The following is a 16,486-nucleotide window of genomic DNA, read 5'->3' on the forward strand; positions in this document are numbered from 1 at the left end:
CCTGTAATCCCAGCGCTTTGGGAGGCCGAGGTGGGCAGATCACCTGAGGTCGAGACCAGCCTGACGAACATGGAGAAACCCTGTCTCTACTACAAATACAAAATTAGCCGGCCATGGTGGCAGGCACCTGTAATCCCAGCTACTCAGGAGGCTGAGGCAGGAGAATCGCTTGAACCCGGGAGGTGGAGGTTGCGGTGAGTCGAGATTGCGCCACCGCACTCCAGCCTGGGCAACAAGAGTGAAACCCGGTCTCAAAAAAAAAAAAAAAGGCCGGGAGCGGTGGCTCAAGCCTGTAATCCCAGCACTTTGGGAGGCCAAGACAGGAGGATCACGAGGTCAGGAGATAGAGACCATCCTGGCTAACCCGGTGAAACCCCATCTCTACTAAAAAATACAAAAAACTAGCCGGGCGAGGTGGCGGGCGCCTGTAGTCCCAGCTACTCGGGAGGCTGAGGCAGGAGAATGGCGTAAACCTGGGAGGCGGAGCTTGCAGTGAGCTGAGATCCGGCCACTGCACTCCAGCCTGGGCAAAAAAAAAAGAAAGAAAGAAAGAAAGGATCAAGTGGTGCAGATGCTCCTCAGTTTCAGAGGGGTTATGTCCTCATAGACATTGTAAGTTGAAATGCAATACAGGGAGACCCCATCTGTACAAAACATTAAAAAATGAGCTGAGCATGGTGGCGCATGCATGCCTGCAGTCTCAGCTGCTCAGAAGGTTCACTTGAGCCTGGAAGGTGGGGGTTGCAGTAACCTGAGATCGTGCCACTGCACTCTAGCCTGGGCGACAGTTCAAGACCCTGTCTCCAAAAAAATAAAAAAAGAAGATTGTGAGAGGAGACAAGGGGAAAAAATTAAAATTAAAAATTTTAAAAAAAGAAGAAAATGCACTTAATACACCTAACCTACATCATGGCTTAGTTTAGCCTACCTCAGATGGGCTTAGAACACTTCAGCCTACAGTGGGGCAAAATCGCCTCACACGAAGCTTATTTTATGAGATCTTGTTGAATATCTTGGTCGGGCGCGGTGGCTCATGCCTATAATCCCAGCACTTTGGGAGGCCAAGGCGGGCGGATCACTGGAGGTCAGGAATTCAAGACCAGCCTGGACAACATGGTGAAACTCCGTCTCTACTAAAAATACAAAAAATTAGCCTGGCATTGTGGCACACACCTGTAATCCCATCTACTCGGGAGGCTGAGGCAGGAGAATTGCTTGAACCCAGGAGGCAGAGGTTGCAGTGAGCCGAGATTACGCCACTGCACTCCAGCCTGGGTGACAACAGTGAGACTCTGTCTCAAAAAGTAAAAAGAACTTGTTGACTATCTCATGTAATGTATTGAATACTATACTGAAAGTGAAAAAAGAGCATGGTTGTTTGGGTGCTTGAAGTACAGTTGCTACTGAATGCTTTTCACTTTTATACCATCCTAAAGTCGAAAAACCCTAAGTTGAATCATTGTAAATTGGGGACTTTCTGTACAGTATATGCATGTGGAGGGAAGGCTCCCAGTTATCTCAGTTACCCCACCTGAGTCAGGGGCATGAGGTATTCCTATCCCAAGGGCTGTTTGGGGGACAGAAGAGATGCTATCCAGGCACCCTGGCGCCAGATGGGACCCAGGCAGGCAGTGATTATGCAGTGATGTGTCCATAGGTCAGACCTGGGGTTTGCGATGGGGCTGGTACCCGGGGGCTGTCCCCAGCCCTCAGCACACTCCCATCTAATTTCCAAGTCATCTTGGAACTTGTGAAGGGAGCTGGGCAGGGCTGCGCCAGCCTAGTTAGAGTGAGCCTCAGCCCTGGGGGCCCAACCCAGACTCTCTGGGCCTCAGTTTCCCCATCCACAAAATGGAAGCCATCTATCTGCCAGGGCTGTCCTTAGAGACAAGATACAAAAGAAGGCCTGGAGCAAGGCCTCAGAATGGGGAAACTGTCTGAGTTGAGCCCTGTGGCTGCCAGGACCTCCCCAGTCATCTTGAGCTATTGGCTCCAGCGACAACTGGCCACAGCTTTCTGACAAGGGGAAGGGGCCTCTCTTTGTTCCCAAGGGAGAGTCTATTCTCCCAGAGACAGAGAACCAGGTTGAGACTTCAAGAACTACTTTTCTCTTTTTCTTTCCTTTTTTTTTTTTTTTTTTTTTTGAGATGGAGTCTCGCTCTGTCATCCAGGCTGGAGTGCAGTGGCGCAATCTCGGCTCACTGCAAACTCCACCTCCCAGGTTCAGGCCATTCTCTTGCCTCAGCCTCCTGAGTAGCTGGGACTACAGGCATCCACCACCACACACAGCTAATTTTTTGTATTTTTAGTAGAGACAGGGTTTCACCGCGTTAGCCAGGATGGTCTGGATCTCCTGACCTCGTGATCCGCCCGCCTTGGCCTCCCAAAGTGCTAGGATTACAGGCATGAGCCACTGCACCTGGCCTTTTTTTTTTTTTTTTTTGAGAGGGAGTCTCACTCTGTCACCCAGGTTGGAGCGCAGTGGTGAGATGCTGGCTCACTGCAACCTTCACTTCCCAGGTTCAAGTGATTCTCCTGCCTCAGCCTCCTCCCAGTAGCTGGGATTACAGGAGCCCACCACTACACCCAGTTAATTTTTTGTATTTTCAGTAGAGACAGGGTTTCACCATGTTGACCAGGCTGGTCTCAAACTCCTGATCTCAGGTGATCCACCTGCCTCAGCCTCCCAAAGTGCTGGGATTACAGACATGAGCTGCACCTGGCAAGAACTACTTTTCAAATCTAAGAGTGGAATTTCTTCTGCTGGCATTTACTGAATTTGCGGGGAGCCCAAGGGACTCCCTCCCACCTCCCTGATCATGACTCTCAGAATTCAGGAAGTTGTTAGACTAAGTGACCCCAGCAACTCTGTCCCCAGGCCCCCTGCCTCCCTTAATTCATTTCTTCCTCCTTCTGTCCTCCCTCCCTTCATTTCTTCCTTCTTTGCTCCCTTCCTTCTTTCTTCCTTTCATTGTTTTCTTTCCCCCTCCCTTCTCACTCCTTGCCTCCTTCAGCGAGACCTGAGGTGTGGCATTGCAGGGGATTTTTTTTTTTTTTTTAGACTCACTCTGTCATCCAGGCTCCAGGCTGAAGTGCAGTGGCCTGATCTTGGCTGACTGCAACCTTCCCCTCCCAAGCTCAAGTGATCCTCCTACCTCAGCCTCCTGAGTAGCTGGGATTACAGTCGCATTCCACCACACCCAGCTAATTTTCTTTCTTTTTTTTTTTTTCTTTTGAGACAGAGTTTTGTTCTCCTTGCCCAGGCTGGAGTGCAATGGTGCGATCTTGGCTCACTGCAACTTCCACCTCCCAGGTTCAAGAGATTTTCCTGCCTCAACCTCCCAAGTAGCTGGGATTACAGGCATGCGCCATCACACCGGCTAATTTTGTATTTTTAATAGAGACGGGGTTTCACCATGTTGGCCAGGCTGGTCTCATACTCCTAATCTCAGGTGATTTGCCCGCTTCGGCCTCCCAAAGTGCTGGGATTACAGGCGTGAGCCACTGTGCCTGGCCTAATTTTCGTACTTTTTGGTACAGACAGGGTTTCACCATGTTGACCAGGGCTCAAGTGATCCAACCGCCTTGTTTGGCCTCCTAAAGTGCTGGGATTACAGGTGTGAGCCACAGCGCAGGGCCCTGTAGGGGATTTATCTCCACATCCTGCAGCTCACCTTCTCCTCTCCCTGGCCCCGGCTGACAGCCTAACAAAACCAGGCCGGCCGGGCGGGTGGCTCACGCCTGTAATACCAGCACTTTGGGAAGCTGAGGCAGGTGGATCACGAGGTCAGGAAATCAAGACCATCCTGGCCAACATGGTGTGTCTCTACTAAAAATAAATTAGCCGAGCATAGTGGCGCGTGCCTCTAATCCCAGCTACTCAGGAGGCCGGGGCAGAAGAATCGCTTGAACCAGGGAGTTGGAGGTTACAGTGAGCCGAGATCACGCCACTGCACTCCAGCCTGGGCTGGAGTGAGACTACGTCTCAGAAACGAACAAACACACACCAGGCCAGCCCCTGCGACCAGGGTACTGTCTCCCTACTCTGAGCAGCACCGATTTAGTGAGAAAAGATCCAAACCCAGCTCAGTCACCAACCACCTCAAGGAACCCTAGACAAATTGCTTGTCATTCCTCAGCCCCACCTGCATCTCAGGACTGTTTTGAGGGTTATGAATAATTTGTCAAGAGGCCTGGTGTTGGCTCATGTCTGTAATGCCAGCACTTTGGGAGGCCAAGGCAGGAGGATCACTTGAGCCCAGGAGTTTGACACCAGCCTAGGCAACAGAGCAAGACCCTGTCTCTACCAAAAATAAAAAAAAAATAGCTGGGTGTGCTGGCACATGTCTGTGGTCAGTGCTACTCGGGAGGCTGAGGTAAATAAGCTCCCAAGTGCCTGGCACACAGTAGGCACTTAGTACATCGTAGTAGCTCTGATTTCCTTAGGATGGGGTCTTCCCATGACATCTGAGTCTGGTCCTGCTGCATGAGGCCAGCCTCCCTAGAGCCCTTTTGGTCATCCCTAACCTCCAACCCATTATTCCAAGATTCTAGGACTGGTGAGGTGCTGGGTGGGGTGTGGGGGCGGGTGGGGAGGTGGCTGCCTGAGACGGAGGTGTGGAGGAGGTGAAACTGTCTGGATGGGTGGAGTCAGGAGAATGAGCTGGAGGGCCCCAGAGGGCCCACACTGGGACTGGCTGGGAGTAGGTTTCACCGGTTTGGGGAGCTGGCTGGGCTCTGGGGAGATGCTGGCATCAGGGGAGGCTGGAGGGGCTGGCAGTTCCCTGGGAAAGGGGAGCTGAGTAAGGCAAGGCTGGGCCAATGGCCTGGGCTAAAGTGCTGCACAGGAGTGGTGCCTAGAGAGGGCGGGCCTGCTCCCTAATACACACACTGCTTCACCACACACTCGGAGACGCCATGCTCAGATGCACACTTGGACAGCTACCATCACACCTCAACTGCAAACTGCAAAAGGATCAGCTCTCAGATCCTTTTCCCACCTCCATATCTGCCATACCTATCTAATTCACACATTCTGACATTTATTGTTTTCTGCCCGCCTCCCTGCTAGAATGTAAGCCCACGTGGGCCCGGCGTTTGGCCTGCTCTGTTCACTCTTCTACGCCCAGAGCCTCAGCGTGCCTGGCACATAGTAGGTGCTCAATAAGTATGTGCTGATTGAGTGAATGAATTCCTCTAAACACACATTCATTCCCAGCACTTGGGGAAGCCAAGGTGGGAAGGATCACCTGAGGTCAGGAGTTTGAGACCTGTCTGGCCAACATGGTGAAACCCTGTCTCTACTAAAAATACAAAAATTAGCTGGGCAGGGTGGCTCACGCCTGTAATCTCAGTACTTTGGGAGGCCGAGGTGGGCAGATTGCCTGAGGTCAGGAGTTCAAGACCAGCTTGGTCAACATGGCGAAACCCCATCTCTACTAAAAATACAAATATTAGCCAGGCACAGTGGCGCACACCTGTAATCCCAGCTATTTGGGAGGCTGAGGCAGAAGAATTGCTTGAATCTGGGAGGCGGAGGTTGCAGTGAGCCAAGATATGCCACTGCACTCCAGCCTGGGCAACAGAGTGAGACCCTGTCTCAAAACAAAAAACAAAAACAAAAAGAAAAAATCCCACAAAGATTAGCTGGGTTATTACAGGCAGGTGCCTGTAATCCCAGTTACTTGGGAGGCTGAGGCAGAAAACTGCTTGAACCCAGGAGGCAGAGGTTGTAGTGAGCTGAGGCCACGCCACTGCATTCCAGCCTGGGAGACAGCGTGAGACTCTGTCTCAAAAAAAAAAAAAAAAAAAAAAAGGGAAAAAAAAACCCCACATTCATGCATGCACGCAGGCACACTGCACGCAGGCACACATTCACACCCTGACCCGCACATCCATGCAACACACAAGCACACAAGCACACAGGCACTTTCAGACCCACACCCAGCCGTCCAGATTCCAAAGCTCATGCTCATGGCGGGTTCACATCTGCGCAGACACGCCGCAGCACATCCCGCTCCCCACCCTCTGAAGGGCCAGCCCCTCCCAGAAACAGGGGCTGGGCCTTGGTGGACCTGATAATACAGCAGCTTGGAAGAGGTGGGGTGGGGCGGGGCCACCCTGCACCTGGAGGCGGTCAGGAAACGCTACCACTGCAGATGTGTTTCCCTGGAAGACCCACCTATGGGAGGAAAGAGTGAGGTCACTGAGCCCCCAGCCTTGACCTGGCCTTTTTTCCAGACTCAGACTCTGCCCTTCCAGCTCTCATCCCGATCAAAGGCCTAGGGGAGGGGTTTGGGGTGGAACAGGGAGTCCTCCTGGGAACAGTGGCCGACAGGGCCCAGGCCAGATCACTTGGCACATCTGGAGAGAAGGTAGCGGTGGGGCAGTGAGAACTTGGCTTCCCAGCCTTGACTCCACCTTCGGGTAGGAAGACAACTCTGCCACCCTGCCCCCAGGAGGCTGGAAATACAGGGCAGAACTGTCACCCGGCTGGCCTTGGCCCTGGGTTCCTCCCAGACAGACCCCTTTTGCCCCCCTCTCCCTGCTGTGGAATAGGGGTGGGGGTTTGGAGGTGTGTCCCAGGCTATGAGGTAGCCACCAGGCACCATCGTTGCCAGCACACCTTGCACACCGGGACCCACTACCCCCGGGAGCCCATGTAAAATCGGTCAAGAGGGATCTGGCTGTCCCACTGCACCCCAAGAAGCCCAAAGTAATCAAACCACATCCCTGGGGCTCCTCTGGCTGCTCAGTTGGGGCCCCAACCCGGCTCTGGAACGGGGGAATAGAGGGCAGCGGCAGGGCCAGCTCCCTCTAACTCTAAGGAATCTGGGTCAGTAAATGCCCAGAAAGTAAACACCAGGAGCAAATGTCCTTGGCCCCCTCCCACACTTGCCACATTCCCCGAGGGAAGTGATCCTGAACTAGGAAAATACAGGACTTCCCATCTTAGAAATCTGAAACCACTGTCTTCCCAAGCCTGGGGAGGACTGTGTTCTCACGCCCCCTGGCGGCGGGTCTGCACACTGCGTCCTCTCTCGTAGAACCTTCAGCCCCAGGTGCAGAGGACCAGCCAGGGCCCAGATGGTGCCCCTCCGCCCCACATTTTACAGATGAGGGGACACAGGTGCGGAGAGAGGGAGGGAAGGGCCTGTACCCTCACAACTGAGCTCCAGGGAGACGACCACAGGTGCTATGACTCATTCAACAACAACATTTATTGAGCACCTACTGGTCAGGGCCCTGGAACTACTAGACTCCTAGTCCAGTGCTCTTCAGTACCCTGGAGGACCCTCTGCAATTTGGCCTGAGACTCCAGCCAGCAGCTGGAAACTTCTTGTCCAGGAGACTGTCCAGGTGAGGGGCTGAGCAGTGAGGAGGGCAGATCCTGTCAGCCCACTTGCCAACCTGCAATGCCACCACCATCCTGTGGTCCAGAGACACAGAAGTGGCAGGATGGGTCTGGGTCGCAGCACTCACGGGTGGGGCAGGACAAGGGCCCAGTCAGCTATGTCCATCTTAAGTTTTTTTTTTTGTTTTTTTTTTTTGAGATGGAGTCTCACTCTGTCACCCAGGCTGAAGTGCAGTGGCACAATCTCAGCTCACTGTAAGCTCTGCCTCCTGGGTTCAGGTGATTCTCCTGGCTCAGCCTCCCGGGTAGCTACGATTACAGGTGTGCGCCACCATGCCTGGCTAATTTTTGTATTTTTTAGTAGAGATGGCATTTCACTATGTTGGCCAGGCTGGTCTTGAACTCCTGACCTCAAGTGATCAGCCTCCCAAAGGGCTGGGATTACAGGCATGAGTCACCACGCCCGGCCCATCTTAAATTTGCTTTTTTTTTTTAAGATGGAGTCTTGCTTTGTCGCCCAGGCTGGAGTGCAGTGGCACGATCTCAGTTCACTGCAACCTTTGCCTCCCAGGTTCAAGTGATTCTCCTGCCTCAGCCTCCCAAGTAGCTGGGATTACAGGTGCCCGCCACCACACCCGGCTAATTTATGTATTTTAGTAGAGACGGGGGTTTCACCATGTTGGCCAGGCTGGTTTTGAACTCCTGGCCTCAAGTGACCCACCCGCCTTGGCCTCCCAAAGTGCTGGGATTACAGGCGTGAGCCACCGCGCCTGGCCCATCTTAAGTTTTTAATAAATAGTTCTTGCTGCTGCCCAGGTTGGTGAGGGTAGGGCCATCGGGACCAGGCTTCCCAAGCTTGAGGGGTGTGGGGTGTCCCCTTCTCATGCCAGTTCAGGCTCTGGCTCTGAAAAGGAAAGAAGAAAGCATTGGGGTTGGCCCCCCACCCACTCCCAGTGGGTGTCCAGGTGCTGTCCTGATGGGAGGTGGGGTGAGGCTCCCCAGGACAGGTCTCAGCTGGTCCCAGCTCCAGGGGAGATGCTGCGCCTCCACCCCCAAGCAGGACAGGGGTCGCCAACAGGCTGGAGGCCCCTGGAGGATGGGTCCCGGCACCCAAACACACCCTGGGCTCTGGAGTCCAGCAAGTGAATCCATCTGTCCCCAACCTCCATCCCAGGCTGCATCCCCATCCCCCAAGGACTTGTGTCACTGACCAGCCTCAGCCTCATCGCCCTTGGCATCCGGCTCCTGCCACCAGTCAGCATACATGCCCTCCTCGTAGTCACCCTCCCCTTCAAACTCGGCGTCAGATAGGGCATCCTCAGGCTCCAGGGGCGGTTCTGTCTCCTCCAGCTCCATCTAGAGTAGCGCCACGGTTGTGGAAGAAACAGGGTCACAGTAGGCCCAAACCCATATGGGCTCCCTTCCTGGCCAATGGGACCTCCCATCCCATCTCTCAGTCCCCAAAGCCCCTTCCCTTCCCAGTCTCAAGATCTAATGAGACCGTTCTGAGGATTTTCCCCAAACTGCCCCTCCCTGAGTGGCTGCATAGGGCACCACCAGTAGAATTTGGTGTCAGCATAAACATCGCCCCTGCACAGCCCCACCTTTTAAGCATAAAGACTCTGGTGAGAATATTGCCAGTCCATGCATAATGTTTTTGCTCATACTGTTTCCCTGCCAGGAACTACTGCCGTCCCCTGTGCCTGCGTAACTCGCACTAATCCCTCCAGAGCCAGGCGTCAGTTCCAGGCTGAGCCCTTGCTGGTGATTCTGGCTGGGCTGGAGACCTCCCCCAGTGCCGTATGCTGCCCTCTCCAGCAGCTGTTTGTGCTTCCCCCACTAGACTGTGAGCTGCATGTGAAACGGATCATGACTTCCACTAACTTACTCCAGCCCCTAGTCTGGTGTCTGGCAAACCACAGGGAACAAGAGACAGCCGTCAAAACGGCTGCCATATGCTGGGCGCAGTGACTCACACCTGTAACCCCAGCACTTTGGGAGGCTGAGGTGGGTGGATCACTTGAGGTCAGGAGTTCAAGACCAGCCTGGCCAACATGGTGAAACCCCATGTCTCTACTGAAAATACAAAAATTTTTTGTATTTTTGGGTGTGGTATTGTATTCTGGGTGTGGTGGCGCACACCTGTAATCCCAGCTACTCGGGAGGCTGAGGCAGGAGAATCGCTTGAACCTGGGAGGTGGAGGTTGCAGTGAGCTGAGACTGCACCACTGCACTCCAGCCTGGGTGACAGAGCGAGACTGGGCTGCCATTCACTGTGCATCTACCGGCTGCTGGCTCTTTGTCAAGTGCTTTACATACTCGATCTCAGCCAGGCAAGGTGGCTCATGCCTGTAATCCCAGCACTTTGGGAGGCCAAGGCAGTCAGATCACTTGAGGTCAGGAGTTTGAGACCAGCCTGGCCAACGTGGTAAAACCCTGTCTCTACTACAAATACAAAATAAAATTGGCTGGACATGGTGGCGCAGGCCTGTAACCCCAGGTACTCGGAGGCTGAGACAGGAGGATCCCTTGAACCCAAGAAGTGGAGATTGCAGTGAGTGGAGATCATGCCACTGCACACTCCAGCCTAGGTGACAGAGCGAGATTCTGTTACCAAGAAAAAAAAAAAAAGAAAAATACATACTTGATCTCGCTTAATTTTTTTTTTTTTTCCGAGACAGAGTCTCAATCTGTCACCCAGGCTGGAGTGCAGTGGCGTGATCTCGGCTCTGCCTCTGGGTTCAGCGATTCTCCTGCCTCAGCCTCCCAAGTAGCTGAGATTACAGGTGCTCACCACCACACCTGAGTAATTTTTGTATTTTTAGTAGAGACAGGGTTTCACTATGTTGGCCAGGCTGGTCTTGAACTCCTGACCTCAGGTGATCCCTCTGCCTCGGCCTCCTAGATTGCTGGGATTACAGGATTACAGATTGCACCAGGGCTGCAATCACCCAGGTCCAGGCCACAGGTGGCCAGGGAGGCACACAGGGTCAGAGCGGGCACTGCTAACCCAGAACAAAGAGCCAGGGCATGTGGCAAGGGCTTCCTGGAGGAGGCACCATGTGAGCTGGGCCTGGGAGGAGCAGGACTGGGACATGTACAGAAAGGGGACATGAGAATACTGAGGCTGGGGAAGGAAGGGACAGTCTAGACAAGGAATAGACAAACCTCTCTGCTTCATGACAGTTGACCACCAGGGGCTGGGGCTGAATTCTGGCACACTGGGGGCCCCAGAAAAAGGTCCAAGGTGTCCCCATCACAGCCTAGTTCTGGAAAGCAGGAGGCACTCACCTCATCATCTGACTGCAGGTACATGTGGGTGAACTCCAGCAGCTCCCGCAGCTCGGCCGTCTGGTTGTGGTAAAGCATGGCCTCCTGGAAGGAGGAAAGGACGGGGTGGAGGTGAGCCATACCCTGCTGCTGCCAGATGGCAAGAAGCCAGGGCTCCTAGGATTTGGGCCCACTGACCCTCTCCCAGCTCAAGTATCAAGTATCAGCTCACAAACTAATCAGATCATTGTGGCTGCTTGGAACACTGGGTTAAGGATTCTGAGAGTTTGCTGAGTTCCTCAATCCATTAGCAATGTCTGAGACTGACAAGGAAGGCAGAACTGGCAACATGTATCCCGTATTTGCCAGCCTGGCCCTCAATTCCAACGGGTTTCCTCCATTGGTTACCTGGGGAAGATGGACAAAGGTCAGCAGTGAGGGTAATGAAGGTAGGGAGTGGAGCAGGCAGGAGTGGATGTGTACCTTCATACATCCCTCGTCGGACACTGCTGGTGAGGTGGGCAATACCACCACCATTTTGCAGGTAAGGCAATAGATTCAGAAAGGGCCATGGTCTTCCTAGGACCACACAGCAGTGGGGCTGAGCTCTGAATCCAGAACTCTAACCTCAACTCATATTCTTTCTTTCCATTTCCCATCCTGCCTTCCACGGAAGCCAGAAGTTTATTTTTTATTTTCTATTTTATTTTATTATTATTATTTGAGACAGTCTCACTCTGTCACCCAGACTGGAGCGCAGTGGCGCGATCTCGGCTCACTGCAAGCTCTGCCTCCCAGGTTCACACCATTCTCCTGCCTCAGTCTCCCAAGTAGCTAGGACTACAGGCGCCCGCCACCACACCTGGCTAATTTTTTGTCTTTTTAGTAGAGACAGGGTTTCACCATGTCAGCCAGGATGGTCTCGATCTCCTGACCTCGTGATCCGCTCGCCTCGGCCTCCCAAAGTGTTGGGATTACAGGCGTGAGCCACCGCGCCCGGCTGCCAGTTTATATTTTACAAAGTGCATGTCCAGCAAGTGCCCCAGAAAGCAGTGCCCACCTCCCGGGGCTGGAAGTCCTCCTCTTCCAGGCCCCAGCGAGCCCGGTGGAAGCGGTAATACACCAGGTTCTGCTGCATGATGCTGTCGTTGGGGTCGAAGAGCATGTAGCTGGCGGCGCTGCGGGCAGCCTGGCGCACATCATTCACTGCAGCAGGACAGGGGTGAGGAATTGCTCCGGCGCTTCCCCTTCAGAGTCAACCCCATCTCCCAGTTCAGTCCAGCACCCCTGCTACCCAGCCACCTCCCAGAATACCTAATGGACTCCTTACCCCACCCAAGCATAATGCCAGCTAGCATGTAGTAGGCACTCACCCTATGCCAGGCCCTGACTAACTCACCTAAGCCTCACTGTTATTGTCTTTTTATTGTTTTTGAGACAGGGTCTCACTCTATCACCCTGGCTGGAGTGCAGTGGTGCAATTATGGTCACCTCAGCCTTGATCTCCCAGGCTTAGGTGATCCTCTCACCTCAGCCTCCTGAGTAGCTGGGACTACAGGCAGGCACCACCACACCCATCTAATTTTTTGTATGTTTTTGTTTGTTTTGAGACAGGGTCTTGTTCTGTCACTCAGGCTGCAGTGCAGTGGTACGATCTCAGCTCAGTACAGCCTCCGCCTCCAGGGCTCAAGCAATCCTCCCACCTCAGTCTCCCCAGTAGCTGGGACTACAGGCACTCGCCACCATGCCTGGCTAACTTTTTGTATTTTTTGTAGACACGGAGTCTTGCCATATTGCCCAGGTTGGTCTTGAAGGCCTGGGCTCAAGCCACCTGCCTGCCTGGGCTTCCCAAAGTGCTGGGATTACAGGCGTGAACCACCATGCCCAGCCATGCCTATTACTGTCATCCCCATGACAGTAAATCTGAGTCACAGAGAGGTTAGATAAATTGCTCAAGCTCACATGGCTGGAGAACGATGGCTCTAGGGAATTAGAGGCCCTCAGCCTCTCTGCTATCTGTACCCAGGAAGGGTCTCCTGGCCCCTTGGTTCTTAGCCCCCGCTCTGCTCGGATTCCCAACTCTGTCTGAATCTTGGCATCTCCAAGTAGCAAGAACACTGGAGGCTGTCCATTCCAGCCCCAGTGGATGCCAGGATCTCTCCAGTGAGGAGAGCCACAAGTCCTGGTGCCACATTTTATTAGTCATGACACTAACAGTCCCTTGCCCTATAAGCCTCAGTTTCCCCATCTGAAAAATTGGTCCAGTAATGCCAGCTGCATGGTGTTGGTGAAAGGACCACATAAGATAAACTGCCTTATAAACTCTCAAGTGTTGGCTGGGCACAGTGGCTCATACCTATAATCCTAGCACTTTGGGAGGCTAAGGCAGTGGATCACCTGAGGTCAGCAGTTCAAGACCAGCCTGGCCAACATGGTGAAACCCCGTCTCTACTAAAAATACAAAAATCAGCTGGGCATGGTGGTGTGCACCTGTAATCCCAGCTACTCAGGAGGCTGAGGCAGGAGAATCACTTGAACCCTGGAGGCAGAGGTTGCAGTGAGCCGAGATCGTGCCACTGCACTCCAGCCTGGGTAACAGAGTGAAACTCCGTTTAAAAAATAAAAATAAACCGTCAAGTGCTCTGCAGTTGTTGGTTGCCTAGTCATTTGCCCAAGAGACCCTCTACTTCTCCCTGAGGCTGCTGTCTGTTCCCACTCAGCCTCTCACCTGCCCCAGACTCCCAGGGTGCCTTCCCCATATCCCCACCGCCCCTAGCCTTTCCTCCTATCACCCAGGGTCCTCAATTCTGAAGGAAAGCTCCCCACAACTCTGGGAGGCTCCCATGCAGTCCTCTCCCTTATCACCTCTTCCCCTGCCCAAGTCCACCCAGGGGGCTCACACTTGTAGTAGGCAAACTGCAGGTAGTGGTACATGGTGGCCACGAACTTGTCCACGAAGTAGCCGCCCACATTGGGGGTCAAATTGGCCTCACAGTCCACCTTGCACTGCAGGGATTCTGCAAAGAGATCTGGGGGTGGGAGGCGGCAGTGAGAGGCTGGCGTTGCAATGAACAGCTCTGTCCCCCCAGGTGGAGGAGACTCCAAATCCAAGCTCTGCCTACTGAACCAGGCTGCTTGTCCAGAAAACGTGTTGCTGTTGCAATCACAGGAGAGAATGTGTGTAAAGTGCTTGGCATACTATATGACAAATGATGATGAGGAAGATGACTGTGGGCTGGGCTGACTCATCACCCCCACCACTCAACCACCACCCCAAGCCAGAGGGAGCCAGGGCATTCTGGGAGAACAGCAGATGAGGTCCAGAAGTGGGGCAGAAGTCCAAACAGAGAAGCTAAAGGTCTTTTTTTTTTTTTTTTTTTTTTTTTTTTGAGACGGAGTCTCCCTCTGTTGACCAGGCTGGAGTGCAGTGGCACGATCTTGGCTCAGTGCAACCTCCACCTCCCAGGTTCAAGCAATTCTGCCTCAGCCTCCCAAGTAGCTGGGATTACAGGCAACCACCACCACAACCAGCTAATTTTTGTCTTTTTAGTAGAGACAGGGTTTCACCATGTTGGTCAGGCTGGTCTTGAACTCCTGACCTCGTGATCTGCCCGCCTCGGCCTCCCAAAATGCTGAGATTATAGGTGTGAGTCACCACACCTGGCCAAGGACAGTCCTTTCTGCTCCTGCTCGAGGGACCCCGGGGTTAGAGATCCCTAGACTAGGTGTGATTTCTGGTTACCAATTGCTTTTTGCACACACCTGCTGGGCTACTTCTCACTGCTGCACCTTTGCATCTGCACTGCCCTCTGCCTGGAAGGCCTGTGAACCCAAGCTTCCCAAACTCTTTAGGGATGTCACTGCCTCTCTGCACTGATCCAGCCCCTTGGACACTTCCAGCTGGGGCTCCTACACCCAACGTCTTTCTCAGCAGACAAGGCCTTCCTCCCGGCTGGCTCCTCCACATTCGCAGTGCTCCACGTGCAGGGAGGGGACATCTGCCTTACCGAGCCTGTGGGTGAGAGGACTGCCCGCCGTGGTCTGGGTGGCGGATACCTGCTATGGCCGGGTAGAAGTCCTTGAAGTCCACCTGCTCATGGGCCCCTTCACAGCCGGCCAGGCACCGGGCAAAGACCGCCAGGTACTCTGCCAAGGCCCGCTCCATGTCCTCCGTGCTGCTGCGGAAATCCCCGCTGTTGTAGAGCTTCACAGCCCGGAGGAACACGGCCTGGAAGGGGCGTGGCAGGGGAAGTCAGGGCGCCCCCAACATCTCCCCTCCTCTACAAGTCCTATCGGCGGGACCCTCCTCCTGCCCCTCCACCCCACCTCGTAGGGCTGGGCCTCTAGGTCCGTGAGGGACTCGTCGGCGACGTCCAGCATCCCCCGGTAGTAGTTGAGGTACTTGGCGGTCAGCTCGTGCTTCGGGTTCCTCTGGAGAAAGGTGTAGGCCGCCGCCACCGCCTTCTCCAGCCGGTTAGCCTGGTCGGGGGGTAGGGGTTCGGGGAGCGGGTCAGTAAGAACGGAGCTCACGGTCCCGAGCGCACGGCTGGCTTCGTGCCGCGGGTGAAGGCAACGCTCCTCCGACCGATCGGTGGAGTGACACGACGCCCAGCCCGAGGCAGGTCCCCGGGTGGGGGCGGGCTCCCACCTTGAACAGCGCGTAGTGCAGGTACTGGTAGGGCAAGCGGCTCTGGAAGTCGCGCAGCAGCTGCCGCGGCGGGTAGGGCACCTGGAAGGCGGGCAGCGTCCGCTTGCAGCGCCGCAGGCAGGCGGCGCGCTCCAGGACGCGACCGAAGAGCCGCAGCTCGCGGGCCCACTCGTCGGCGCGGCCGTCGTCTGGGTCGGGCTTGGGCGCGGGAGCGGGGCCGCTGCAGTTGGCGTGGCAGAAGGCCTCGCTGTCGCGCAGCAGCCGGTGCAGCCGCAGCGCCGCCTCCAGGTAGCGCGCGCTCTCGCGCCAGCTCTCGCCCTCATACTGCTCCAGCGCGTGCCCGTAGGCCGCGGCCAGCGGCATCAGGTCCTCTGGCGGGAAGCCCCGGAAGCTGTACTTCTCGTACTGCGCCCTGGCGCTGCCCAGCAGCAGCCACAGCAGCCCCCACGCCACCCGAGCCATGCCCGCCGCGCCGCCGGCTCTCCAGAGCTGAGCTGGCGGCCCCGCGGACGGAAGGGGACAGGGACAGGCCCGGGGCGGGCCGCGCGCCCGCTGGGTCTTAGCGCCGGGCACGAGGGCGGCAAGGCGGGGCGGGGCCTAGGTCACTACGTCTCCCCTCTTTTCCCGGAGGGTCCGATAGTGTCCTAAGTCCTCTCCGTCGGCCCGGGCTCCTGCCGTGGGGGTGTCCCCTAGGCAGAGAATGAGTCGGGGAGCGCTTCCCGCCAGAGATGGGGAGCCCAGGAAGCCCCTCCCCACGCAAACAGTGCCCCCGCCTGAGATCAGGACACTAAGTGAAACGAGGGGGAAGCCCTGGAGCCGGGCCTTCAGTCGCTGCGCCCTCCTGCACCCTCCTGCACCCTCCGAGTGTCTCCCCCGCCCACGTCGGAGGCACACACCTGCTATCACTTGCACACTTTGCGCTGCCACCACCCCCCACTCCGTCTCCGTGCCCGTCACATCCCAAGTCACAAAGTCCTTCTTGCAGTCCAGCTTTTGCGGGACCAAGCTGCTCTTCGCTGGAGATGCCTTCCCTTCTAGCACAGCTGGGGTCACGGACGAGCACCGAGATGTCTCTCACACTCCGCTGCTTCGCCACCCACCTAGAGGGGGCTAGAATTGGAGTTGCCGGCGAAAGAAGCAAGGGGCATCTCCGCCTGGCTTTAGGACCCGGGGGCTCCGGAAAAAGACATTGAACTTTTTTTTTTTTTTCCCTT

The 16,486-nt window shown here is 55.1% G+C and overlaps 1 protein-coding gene across 1 annotated transcript; it reads right to left on the reverse strand.

Annotated features, from left to right (window-relative positions):
* Positions 1–7,196: 7,196 nt before the first annotated feature.
* On the reverse strand, positions 7,197–15,961 carry P3H4 (prolyl 3-hydroxylase family member 4 (inactive)). Its single transcript, XM_003913035.4, has 8 exons — positions 15,273–15,961; positions 14,951–15,103; positions 14,681–14,852; positions 13,525–13,653; positions 11,685–11,830; positions 10,646–10,729; positions 8,566–8,710; positions 7,197–8,258 (listed from the first exon to the last, which is right to left on the reverse strand). The coding sequence occupies exons 1-8, from the start codon at positions 15,732–15,734 to the stop codon at positions 8,236–8,238; spliced, it is 1,314 nt and encodes a 437-aa protein (XP_003913084.1). The 5' UTR covers positions 15,735–15,961; the 3' UTR covers positions 7,197–8,235.
* Positions 15,962–16,486: the final 525 nt, after the last annotated feature.

This window comes from Papio anubis, chromosome 17 (genome assembly GCF_008728515.1).
Source record: "Papio anubis isolate 15944 chromosome 17, Panubis1.0, whole genome shotgun sequence".
NCBI lineage: Eukaryota > Metazoa > Chordata > Mammalia > Primates > Cercopithecidae > Papio > Papio anubis.